The sequence below is a fragment of the Lissotriton helveticus genome, chromosome 9 (assembly GCF_964261635.1).
Source record: "Lissotriton helveticus chromosome 9, aLisHel1.1, whole genome shotgun sequence".
Taxonomy (NCBI): Eukaryota; Metazoa; Chordata; class Amphibia; order Caudata; family Salamandridae; genus Lissotriton; species Lissotriton helveticus.
The window spans coordinates 1,094,302,834-1,094,316,185 of record NC_136070.1 but is presented as its reverse complement, the minus strand read 5'-3'; the positions used below and the strand labels follow the sequence as shown (position 1 = coordinate 1,094,316,185).

General features: G+C 42.0%; 1 protein-coding gene across 1 annotated transcript in view; it reads right to left on the bottom strand.

Moving 5' to 3' along the window:
• Positions 1-5,100, bottom strand: part of LOC144783216 (uncharacterized) — a 70,834-nt gene extending 65,734 nt beyond the window's left edge. The window contains exons 1-2 of the mRNA XM_078662308.1: positions 3,722-5,100; positions 3,600-3,617 (exon numbers count right to left, since the gene is read on the bottom strand). Coding sequence (XP_078518434.1) covers positions 3,600-3,617; positions 3,722-3,725 — 22 coding nt within the window. The 5' untranslated portion in view covers positions 3,726-5,100. The remainder of the gene's footprint in view (positions 1-3,599; positions 3,618-3,721) is intronic.
• Positions 5,101-13,352: the final 8,252 nt, after the last annotated feature.

Genomic DNA, 13,352 nt, shown 5'->3' with positions numbered 1-13,352 from the left:
CTTGACGCTGAGAAAGCGTTTGATTCGCTTGAGTGCCCTTCCTATATGCCACTATGAGCAGATAGGGGGTGCCGGAGCGGTTCCTGGCAGTGGTCTGATTACTATACATGTTGCCCACGGCACATATTCGATTGAATGGCACATTAACCAAAACAGGGAACACGACAGGGATGCCCGCTGTCCCCGCTATTATTTGTAATTGCGTTTGATCCACTGGTGCGCCAGCTGTTAGAAAGGCATAGCCATAGGGGCTTGCAGTTTACCACCGGGCCCTTGCTACTTACGCTCTATGCCAATGATTTTATTCTAGACGTGCAGTGATGATAACTTTACACCATTGCTCCGGGCTGTGACGAGATTCGGCACTAAGTCGGGACTTCAGATAAACTATGAGAAGTTGGAGGTATTCCAATTGACTGAGGCGCCCTGCCCTAGAATGGTAGCTTACCCGCTGAACTGGTGTGATGACTCTGTGAAGTACTTAGGTATTGACATTCATAGAGAGAAGGATCACATCCATCAGTTAAACTACGGCCCAGTGATTGAGAGATTGGAATGTAACATTGCACGCTGGGTGCAACTGCCCTTATCAATGGCTGGTATACTAGCTATAATTAAGATGGTGGTTTTGCCCCAATTTTTGTATTTATTTTTTAACATCCCCATACCGCTGTACAACAGTTTTTTCTCAAATTTGCGTACGTTGTTAACACGAGTAGTGTGGGGTGGTAAACAAGCACGTATTGGCTGGGACACTTTAGTACTGCCATACGAAAGGGGGTGATTTGGAGTTCCAAATCTTCAGCTATATTATTTGGCTGTGCAGGCGAGCTTTGCTCGACATTGGTACTGTGCAGATATTGGGATCCCATACTATAGATCCGAGGCGGACTTGGTGCTACCGGCTCCGCTTAACACTTTGTTACCATTCGGTTCCCCCGGGACCCGCAAGACATCCAGACAGTTTCCACTACCAGCTGGGCTTGGCATAAGCTGCTGCGGGTGACTGGCACTCGAGTACTGTATTCCCCCACGTTGCCGCTGAGGGTAATGGTTGGGTTCCCATCGTGCAGGAGGCCCTAGTGAAGTGCACACTTGCCAAATTTTACCTGGTTACGTTTGGCGATTTGTTCCCAGGAGGACACATTTTTTCAAGTAACGAAGGCCCCCATTTTAGAACTGCTACAACCATGGAGCACTTTGTGCTCCTGAGCAGAAGGCATTACACGCTTGTATGGTTAGCTATCCTGTGGAGCCCCCTTTTTTCTCAATCCTGACCGGGGTCATCCAGGGCGGAGATGAGAGCCACCTGGTGGCATGGATGTACAAGGCGGCAGTGGCATTGCTCCTGTGCCACAATATGGGTGTGCGGGTGGCGTAGGAGCGGGATCTGGGGTATCCGTTGACAGATGTTTAGTGGACTCGATGCATCGCACAGACTCGTAGGGTGTCTCCAAATCACCGGCATAAATTGTTGCATTTGACATTTTTGTGGAGGGAGTACATGACCCCTAGTAAACTGCATCCTATGGACTTTTCTCATCCAGACATGTGTCCGAGATGTCGTGCTCCGGATGCCGACTTTGCACACATGACGTGGACTTGCACTAGAGTGGAGGGCTATTGGAAGTCGATATTTGGAGAAATATCTAAGATGGTAGAGACTGAGGTTGCGCCATCGCCTATATTGGCGCTGTTGGAATATGTTCATGATCTCCCCAAATCTAAGCACCGATTTGTTGCTATATCGCTTCTTCTCGCCAAGCGTGAACTGGCTCTAAAATGGGCCTGCCCAAAGTCCCCTACACTCAATGCATGGCTTCATAGCATGATGTATTGTAACACCACAAGTGAGGCGTATGCGCAATTGCAGCAGCTGGCTTCTCGACCTGTAGATATCTGGCAATCGTTTCAGACCTCCCTATTGGCAGCACAGGACAGCAATAGCACACCTACACAGGAGCAGGCTGCACTCGTTGAATCTGCAGTTAATTAGTCATACCTGGATAAATGTACCTCTTTCTAAGGCATTGTTCAAATGATTGTATATTTGTTGGAAATATTGAGGTACTGGTATATATTAGGGATTGTATTGGTTTAGCCATGCCCACCTTTAAGATGTACTGCCATGTTTTCTGCTGATGTGCAGTTTCCAATTATGTTGTTACACTGTAATTATATGCTTCCATGCTTTACTTTTACTGTAAACTTTTGCAAAATTCAATAAAAAAATTGAACTAATTTGTATTTTATGTACCTATGTAATTGGGTTACTCCATTAGATACTGAGATCATTTTGTTGCTTCCAGTGCATAAGTTGTCATCCTAACATAGCACAGTGATCTATTTATCAGCTTCAAGGAGTTGCTTGCAAACTGCAAATCCTGTGCTTAGATCCATATTGTTTTTTCCCTGATAATTTTTGTTCTAAGATTGCAAAGAAGGGTTAATTTGAGAAGTAATAAAACCTTGCTAGTACACACATACCCAATCATGTTTAATGTCCTGATTTTCTGTTTCTCCCGTCCATAGACTCTTAACATATAAGGCCGATATGTGATTCCAACACCATATTACCATCATTGTCTCACGGAACATACACACAGATAAATCTTGCATTCTTACAGTGTAGGCGTATGTCTTATGTGGGGGGTTGAATAAAGTCCGAAACCTACCTCCAAGTCATAGTTTCTCTAAAGCACTTGTGAAGTGATGAGCTATGTGCCTTTGTTTCCTTCCATTGCACCGGTTAATAGGTGTTAAGTATCAGATGGCTCCCTGCTAGGATGATACAGGAAAAAAAGAAGGCCTCGTGGCCCTTAAAGCTAGGCCTTTGTTTTGGGCCTAGCTGGAGTACCACTTGCATGTTGTTGTGCCGAAGGGAATGCAGACAATATGCAAGTGCTACTGAATTATGTCCTGTTTTCAGAAAATGACACCACCATGACCAATTTACCATATTTCCCTGGGTAAGTCAGATACCAGATTTGGCCCAGAAATAGCTGCCGGAACTGGGATCAGGTGGGATCACCCTACTTCTAGCACTGCTGCTTCCCAAAAATGAGTGATGGTGCCCACCACTGACAAAAATGGAAGAAATTAAGTACTACAGTCATCACTGTTCAACACAATGTACAGGCGGGGTGGCTATCCAGCCCAATGGCTCTGGCACAGGAGGGGAATCTCAGTGTCAAAAGATTAAAAGTGCAACCTCCATTGAATAACTTTGCTATAGCAGTCTGATTCGGGCTTGCCACATGAGTAGGACCATGAATAATGTTTTAACCTCAGAAAATATGTACAAATACTACGTGGCTTGTTTGGTGGAATACAGATTGGGTAGACAGTTGTATTTGTTCATTTATTGATATATCCATTCATTTATATTTATTCCTTAGTAAACCGCAGCACACAGCTGGTAGCCACTTCAGACCACGTTAAAGGGGGCTGATAGATTCGACGCTGATTCATGTAGTGAAAAAATTAGTTATAAAATGCTTCAAGAGTATAACGTGATATACATTTCAGTTACTACTGTAAGTAGGGTGGGAAATAAGATGCATGATCACCTGACTTTTGACATTTTTTATCATTCTTACCAATCTTCATTGTCCAACCTATCATAGAAAAAAATATTTAGAATGATAATCGTGCCATAAGTTATATACAACAGTATTAAAGCATGGTTGTTTAAAATTAGGCATATTTTTCTTTTTCTTACCCATCTCTGCATTCTCTTGGCCCTGAAACAAGGACACATCATTTCAGTTAGTAAAATAAATTCAGCATTTCTTTTCATGCAACGATATGATTTACAAAATGTAATATTTGCAAGTGCACACATAAGAACAAGAGTCCTGAATTTGGGACTGCTGGATGAAATAATGTAACTTGAGCACAGGGTCTCTCGATTATTCTCGCCCTGATTATGAATACACAACTTCAAAGGATTGTACATCTATACATTCTGACTGGGGGGCAAAGATGCCACTTATACAGCCCTGATTCCGAATCTGGTGGTCCACGGACCACCAGACTGGCGGGGGTGCAGCGTTGGCAGTCTTCCGACCACGCTATTACAGCTAAGGCGGTCAAACCACCTTTGCACTGCCGCAACCGCCAGGGTGGTGCAGCAGTCTCAAGGCTGCAATATCCTTGGCGGGACCGCCGCGGTCCTGCCAAGCATATTACGAGTTTCATCTCCTTCACAATTTTCATGGCGGTTCCTTCGCCAAGAAAACCGTGGCGGAGAGGAAACGAAGGGGGGCCTACAGGGCCCCCTGTTGCCTCTGGGTCATGGGGTGCATGCACAGGGCCACATTTTGTGCCCTCCTGCGTGCATGCACCCCAGTACCTGCACGGCATGGACCGCACCAGTCCATGCCATGCAGGTACTGCCCTTGAAGTTCCCATTGCAGGGTCTATTTAATAGTCACTGCCATGGGAATGCCAAAAAAACGCACGTCAGTGACTGAAAAAGTCATAATCTGGCAGGTGGTGTGCATACGGGTTTGGCAGTGTGGGGGCCGGCGGTCCCGCTCCTGCACTGCCAAACTCGGCATAGTCTTATTACCCTTGTAGGTTTTCTACCAACAATGATTTTCGTCTCATTTTCTTTTTTGTATGTACACATCTTCTTCACTTATTACACTTTTGTGTGAACACCAGGAGCACTGAGCACAATATAACTGTATATATCTGAATAATAATAATTAAAAAAAAAAGTATTTATGCCTTTGTCTGTTTCAAATGTTGTCACTATCATCATTAATTGTTAATGGATTGTTTTTTATTTCACTATGTCTCTATTTGAAGGAATTCTTGATGGAACAATTGTGCTACCCAAGTTCCACAGAGGTACACTGGATTGCCCTATTTTATATTACATAGATTAAAGTACTTTTAAAATAGTTTTACAAAAGCTTGTTACTCTTATCCTTTCTCTTTAGCAATGCATGATGGATATCTCTGCTCATATGCATATCCAGGGGCCTGTTCACCAAGGTTAATTTACACATGAGTGAATCTAAATGTGTAAATTAACTCATTCATTTAAATGTACTGGTTTGAGTTATTCACCATTTCTGAGTGTACATTTATTCCAGACTGTAGACCTGCATGTCCCCCCTCCATGCCCCCCCCATAAAGCCAGGGAGTGGAGCTCAAATCTACAAGCGTAAATTTACTACTTATGACTTTTGACAGGTAGGCGGAGATCTTTGCCACCTTTGTGGAGATCTCCTGCACTGTGGTGGAGATCTCTGCCACTGTGGAGGAGATCTTGGCCACCATGAAGGAGATCTCCACGGTCTTGGTGGAGATCTCACTATAGGAAAGAATAGGAAAAAAGATTAAAGTTTTTTTTAAGTGCATTTTCTTGTAAAATATAAATGTACAATAAATCAACATAACTATTTTTACCCCAGAACTATTCAAATAAAACATGTGAGTAAATTGCCTCTTCAAAATAAACGTTTACTAAATCATTAAATATATTAATTTACTTTATATATTTTATTTTGTAAACAATTTAAATTAAAACTCTACTTAGCAATTTTATATGTAAAACATTTATTACTAAGTAAATTTACATTTAATTACTGTAAATTACATTTGAATTTTTAATAAAAGTTTTTTTTTGTTAAATAAGGTTACTAATAATTTATAAAGAAATAAAGTATTTATCAATTAATTTTGCCAACATTTTTTAGATTTCAAGAATTTACTACTGTTTTGTCACTTTTTGGGCAGTTGTAATTTTAGAAGCGTAGTTTGTGAATAGCAATGGGCTTATTATTGTGTGGATGGGTGTTTGTATTAGCATGCCCCACCCTAAATATCTCCTTATGACTCACTAAGCTCTCCTTATCCTTCCTTAAACCTCTCCCATTTACTAATAGATATTGCTCATTTTCCCACCACTCCCATGAACCCCTCCCACATTTCTGGAGCAAGGATTTCCATAGAGAAAATATAGAAGAAGCGGCAGAGGTAGACATTTCCACCTGTTGGTTTCTGAACTGCATTTTGTAGTAAGTAAGTAGTCCCACTGTCATACTACTTTACGAACTACAAATGAAGTTTGTGAAGCAGCCCTTAGTGTTCTATAATTATGTATATTATTCTAATGCAGTTGTTAAATAGCAAAGTTACCTTTATGTTGGGCACCTATACAACTACTCCTCCCACTACTGACACATTTACCACTACCTAATTGTCTTTACTACTATAATCACTACCCTTACACCATTGATCTGTTTGAATATTACAATAAAAAACAATGCCCAGTGGTTCCTTTACCAAAAACTGGTACAGTCTTTGGCTATTTATCACTTTTTGAGCTGTTGATTGACAACAGTTTGCCGTGGAACTCACTTTAAGATGTGAAAAAAACCCAGACAACAACTACAATGAAATGTCTCAATCAATCGATGCAATGTATTGTGGATTAGCTCTAACTAATCTGCTTGAAGTGCCTAGGACGAAGGTCAGTGCTGGCACTTCTGTAAGGAGAACTAAGACAGGAGCATTGGTGCACCATCTAGTGGAGACTTAAAATTAATGTTCGAAAATGGTCATTTTTGGTAGTTGGCAAAATTCCAGTACTGACATTTGTTTGCATCATCCCCATTTAATATCCAAATTCCAGTGGTACAGGGTACTCTAGTGTGGCCCCATAGAGGGGACATTGTGTTGGAGACATCGGAGCATCACTGTAAAGAGATTCCTTTAGTCTGCATCAAAGTGATCCGGCTGAAGCTTTTAGGTGGACATTTGGGCTTCTCTATTTTACTGGCCATTAAAGATGAGGTTGGCTTACTACTAGAGCAAGCCCTTGAAGGTAGGCCACCAACCCGATTGACCAGACCAATATGGTGTTCTTTCACTATTCAGTGGTTGGCGAACTTAGACTTGATTGAGGTTTAGTGGCAGAAGGTACAGGCAGAAAGAAGTGTGTTTAAATTTTTTGTGAATGTGACGCTTGGCTATTCCAGACTGACATAACCAGGTTGGATGGGAAAGTGACGCTGAGTATATAGAGAAGACACCCATGGTTTAATAGAAAGAAAGAAAATGTATTTGGCTCACTGCACATTCTGGTACAAAGTAAAACATTTAAAGTATCCATATGTATCAGCTCCTCCTGTTGTCTATTTGAGGGACTCTGTCAAATAAAATCCAAAAGACAAATAAGAGTGAAAGATTGTAAGAAATGGGAAGAAACATTTGTACTTGAGTTTTATGAATGTCCAGAACTATCCTAAATTCAGGAGTTTTCGTTAAGAAAGGTTCAAGAGAAAATTTTATTATCGATTGTTGAATGTATAAATACATGTATATGTCCAACTCTGAAAATCAACATGCAATTATGTAAGTATCTGGAATAGGTGGGCAAAGTACAGTTTTATTATTAAATGCATGTTTAAATGATTCTCAAGAATTAACATAATCGTATTTAATGAACTGACTTTAAAAAATACTACTACCACCAAACTAACAATATCTCATCTTCTTTTCCTCCTACTGCAACAACAACGGCTACTACTTCAACTGCTACTATTATTGTTAGTACAAAAAACGAAAACTACTGCTACTACTAATATTACTAATTAATGATATGTCATCATGTTTTTCTACTACTGCAACAACTACTACTAGGTCTGTTCTAATGATGATTACTATTGCAATTAGTGCACCTACCAAAATTACCACTTGCTTATGGTCTTATGCTAATAGTAATACTACTATTACAGCTACCATCAAACCAACTACAACATCTTCATTTACTACTACCATACTACCGTGATTACGAGTTGGAGGCTACATTCCTGTCTCTGTGCAAACAGAAGTTTGGGATCAGGGTTCTAACTAATGCAGTAATTACTGCACCTCCTACTATTTTGCAATGGCAAATTACTGTTTGTCAATAGTGTCAAAATATTTACCAGAAAAAAAAGTGTGCTGAATGCCGATACATGTGTAATTCACTGTTTAGGTTGCCATTCCTAATGTTTCAAAGACAAATTCAACGCAAAGGATGTTTATTGCAACAGATAAATACCCCATGGGTATTGGGTATGGGTATTTATTGGGCACAGTAAATACCCACTCCTTAACCCTGCCTTGCCACCAGGGTCCAATGGAATAGATTGAGCTACTGACTACTAGACTCCACCAAAATAACATCAACTCATCTTTTTTCTTACTACTACTAAATCTACCACTATATCTTTTTGTTTTACTACTACTTCATGGTTACTACAATTACAATCCTAACCTGTATCATATGTGCACGCGGGCATACATCCATGTCAGTGTGCTGCCTCAAGTATATCCTACTTCATTCAGCCTTTTCTAGGTACTTTGGCCCTCATTTATGAAAAGTGACGCATTGCTGCGAGAAAACAGCGATGTGTCACTTTTCATTGCGTCCTCATAGCGACACCAATGATGCGTCATATTTACAGTATGACGCATCATGTTGCAAGGAATTACAGATACGTCAGTATTTCTGACGTGTCTCTAGGCGCAAAAATTATGTATTGCTGGAGTGTGTCTCAAAAGTGAAGCAACTCCTGCAATGGGTCATTGCACATGGTCGAGTCCCATGTTAAATGTTCCTGCGTCAGTCTTACGCCTGCCATGAGGCAGGCTTAAGATATTGACACATTTGCGTCCTAGAAGTGGCGCAGTGAAATCTAATACATTTCACTGCGTAACTTCTACAACCCTTTCTTGCGTCAGAATGCCCCCCTGCATACATTATACCTGGCGCAGGTATAATGTGGCGCAGGGATTTACAAAGTGACGCATCTACCTACAAGTGTCACTTTGTAAATATGGCGCAACATGGTGCATATTTTACACTGATGGTGCGTCACAAAAAGTGACTCAAGGGCCCATAAATAAGCCCCTTTATCTCTAACCCCTCCACTTTGTTTTAGCTGAGAGTCACTATAATTCCACTATCCCCAATATTTTAGTTGCTCACCTGTTTCCATTGAGATGCCGCAGCCCATGGCTGTCTACCAGCGAGAGATTAGAATCCACAGAGCGGCTCTTACGGGATCTCCAGAAGGTGCAGTGTCTTCCCACGATATGATTTTGTGTTTTTAATGCTGCTGTTCTTAAGCATGAGGTCAAAAGTAGGGATTAGCTTCCACAGATTATACTTCAGATCTTCAAGATAATGGGGGCTGAGGCTAAGAGAAGCTTTGTAGAAAAAATCAAAACACGGATAAATATGTCATATGCCTCCCCTTAATGAAATGCAGATATCTGTGAACACAAACCTAAGTGTGTTGGTCCCTCAGCTACCATACGAACAATACTTTATTTGCCGGATGTGGTCTTGATTCATAAATTTATTCATACACATGTTTATCAATCATTTTGTATCTCCTTCCAGGAACTCTAGAGTGCCCCCAGGGCCTTTTAATTCAGGGGTGCTATACAGAGATTCCCAATGCGTACACCTAAACCATGTTAGCCTTCCCCGCCACTCACAAGCAAGGACGTGTAGTAAAAAAATCTGCACACAAGCCAACCACTTCAATACAGAAGAGCGTCAGTGCACAACAACTGAATTTCTCCAACAATAAATAAATGTTTGACCCATGAACTACTAACAGACCACAATGCTCTTTGAGATATTTTTTTCCTGCTTCACGTTGCAAGGAACGATTGTTTGTTGGAATCAGCGTTGTGGGGAAAGAACGTCCCCGTGGACGGGAGATGATGCGGGTTGCTTTTAACATCATTGACAGGTATGGAACGTTGTAAAAGGTTTAAATTCGGTTGGAGTACACTTTTGCGCCATACAGGAGATAATCAATGTGTAGACAGCAGTGTTTAGAGAGGAAGTTGAACTCGAGGAGAGGTTGAAATACACGGGGAATGTATGAAGTGGTTTAGGAGGGTAGAACAGAAGTATGATATAGTTGGGGAGGAGTGTGAGGAAAATAAGAGAGCGAGGTTGGATACAATGTGAGATGGGTTCCATGTGAGGATGATAGGCAATGTGAGGGTGACAGAAAGAGTACGTTGAAGGGTGAGAGCAAGGCAAAGGGGTAAGCTTCTTTGGGTAAACGAGGAACATGAGCATGTGTCCCTTGAGGAATGATCTGTATAATTACTGCTCAAAACTAGATGGAGTATAATCCTGTGGGTACACATGGGCGCTGAACATTATACAACGAGGCTACAGCTGCCGTTGAATACAGAGGGGGTGGTTCAGAGTGGTAGATTACCGCTGGAGGCAGTTCTTATGGGAGTAGACATGCTTGGTACTTTGCAACAAATATTATTGTTTGATTATGGATGTTATTGTATATATTATGTTTAATCATGGCATAAAGGAAAAATAGTTATTGTTTTGCTTGTTATTACAGTGACCCCCGATGAAGGGCAACTTCGGCCCGAAATGCATTGGGTTTTTATATGAATAAAAAACTGTCTTGGATGAATTTGCGTCATTCGTGTTTCTGGGAAGAGGTTTGGATGGCCCACCTAGAACACAGGAAAACAGAAAAATTTGCATTCCATTCCACGTGTGGACGTATTTATTTATTTATTTTGTGTACTTGTATAGCGCGATCCTGTCGCCCCAAGGGCATCCTGGCGCTTGAGTTTCGGTCGATAGCACTTCCATTGCTCAGCCAATTCTAGGGAAAAGATGGGTTTTTAAGGCTTTCCTGAACGGAAGGTAGTCCCCCAAACTTCTTAAGGGGAGTGGCAGGGAGTTCCAGAGTTTGGCCGCTGCGACACTAAACGAGCGGCCACCCATCCTTACTCTCTGAAACCTCGGAACCACCAACAGTTGAGCCGAAGAGGAGCGAAGGGGCCGCGGGGCAGAATACCAGGCAAACATATTTTGCAATGGCACTGGGCCCTGTCGGTGTACCGCCTTAAATACTAGGCATGCCGCTTTGTACACTACACGCAGGTGCACCAGCAGCCATTATTATTTATTATTGAAAAAAGTTGAAATAAGTGAATGAAAAGCTTGAATTAACAGGATTATTTGGTTAAATAAGGAACAATATCATGATCGCCACAAAGGCGCAATTGAGCTGTGCGCTTGGTCGGGGTGCGATGTCGTTCAAATGCAAATCACTTTGCAATCCAGCATAAACCTAGCACCACTTTCCTATTTTCCTGACAAAGGCACAAGACTGCTCTTTCTTTTTCTCTTTCTCTCTATTTCTCTCCAAGGCTACCAAAGCTATTTATTTACATGTAATCATGACAAAAACAGGATCAAGAACAGACGTAAGATGTCTCCTTTATAAAGGCAGCTTGCTGCATGTACATAAGGATTGTTTGTTTTATGATATCTACAAACTCTGCTAGCTATTTATAATTAAACAAAAATGCTTTATATCGCAAACTTAGTTTCACTGGCAGTGGAGCACTGTATACCGGTAAGCAGAAATGCAATGACAAGCTGTGACGCAAGGATGGGATTTAAGATAGCATTCAGGAAGATACCGAGTTGCTCGTGAAACAGATTAGTTTTACAATAGGTTCAGAACTGGAGATTTTTCAGCTTCCCCCTAAACGCCAGTAGGTTATCTTTAAACCTCTGGTACTTAGCTAAGTCGGTCCATGTCCTCAAGCAAGTTATTATTCTCTGTTGTGTTTCCTCTTGCTCCTCCAACATACCTACATCTCTTTCCTAATACTTGTTAGTTATTGCTGGCTCAATCCTCGGTGTTTATTGAAGAACATACACATCTTCCAGATACCTGTATTGCGGGATTACCAGTTATTCTATGAGGGATGGCTTAGTTGTAGCCAACATCAGAGTGGTCTTCCAAGTAGTGGCAGCTAGGTGTAGCGATACCTTGTTGTTATTGTTGTTATTGTTAATTTAGATTTATAACGCGCTCAATCACCTACAGGCCTCTAAGCGCATTGGAAATAGATGTTGTTACAATAACTTAGCTTCCCTCCTCCAAGAGACACCACCCCACGCCTACATTGCGGTCAGGACTCTTCTGAACAACAGTGTTTTCAGGGATTTCCTGAACCGTAGGAGATTCACCTCCCTGCGTAGCCCCTCAGGCAGCTTGTTCCATAACTGAGGGGCCAAGACAGAGAAGGCTCTCCCTCCCTTGGTCACTAATTTATAGCGGGGGCAAACCAGTTGCTGAGAAACCGATGATCTGAGTGTTCTCTTCGGACTGTATACTTCCAGACGGGCTTTAATATATGTCGGCGCATGGCCATAAATCGCCTTATGCGCTATACAGAGGCTCTTAAACTCAACCCTCTCTTTAACAGGGAGCCAATGAAGATTTTGGAGTAGAGGGGAGGCCTTTGTTCGTCTGGGTACTCCAAAGATCAGTCGTGCGGCGTCATTCATTACGACCTGAAGTCTGTTTGTCAATGTTTTTGGGAGGCCAAGATACAGGGCGTTCCCATAGTCAATCCGTGAAATGACGGTTGCTACTACAATTGAGCGCATCATAGAATGAGAAAGAAGGGGGGCTAACTTTCTCAATTGTCTGATGATGTTCGTGCAGGTTCCAACGACGGTGGAAATTTGGCTGCACATTGACAGATCACAATCTAGTTTAATCCCCAAACTCTTCACGTTAGCACTAGGTTTTGGGGCTGATCCAAGCTCTGCAGGCCAATACAGATCACTCCACGGTGAGGTGGTAGATGGAATTACCAGTACCTCGGTTTTATCCGGGTTGATCTTTAGTAGGTTTTCCGTCATCCACCCCACGGTAAACCTTAAGATGTTTTGAGCTTGGATTTGTGCTGTCCCTGTGTTATCAATGCTCAGCACAAGTTGAGTGTCGTCAGCATAGTTGAAGACTCTACAACCCATCTCAGCCAAGGACGCAATCAGGGGCTGCAGATAAAGGTTGAACAGAAGTGGGGACAGTGCGGAACCCTGCGGTACCCCGCACTCTAAGAACCCCACCTCCGATATCGACTCCCCCAGTTGTATCCTCTGTGTCCTTCCCAAAAGGAAAGATTGCAACCACTTAAAGGCCAAGCCTTTGATCCCAAAGGCCTCCAGTCTTCCCAGGAGCAGGTCATGGCTGACGGTATCGAACGCCGCTGACAGATCTAATAATATCAGGGCGCTCGGTTTTTTACCGTCAGCCATGCCTTTCCTAAATCATCTCAGTAATCAGAGAGGTCACAGGGGGGTCACAGCAAGAGCCACTATACTGTTCTAACTTGAAATCCAAAGAGAATATTTCTGTTAACTGTTGGTGGAATTTAGAATGTCACAACCACAGATTGGACATAGTTAATCTAAACTCCCCACAGTTAGAATTTAAACATGATAACCTGTGGTTACCAATTATTTATCTCACAGTGTTATTGTT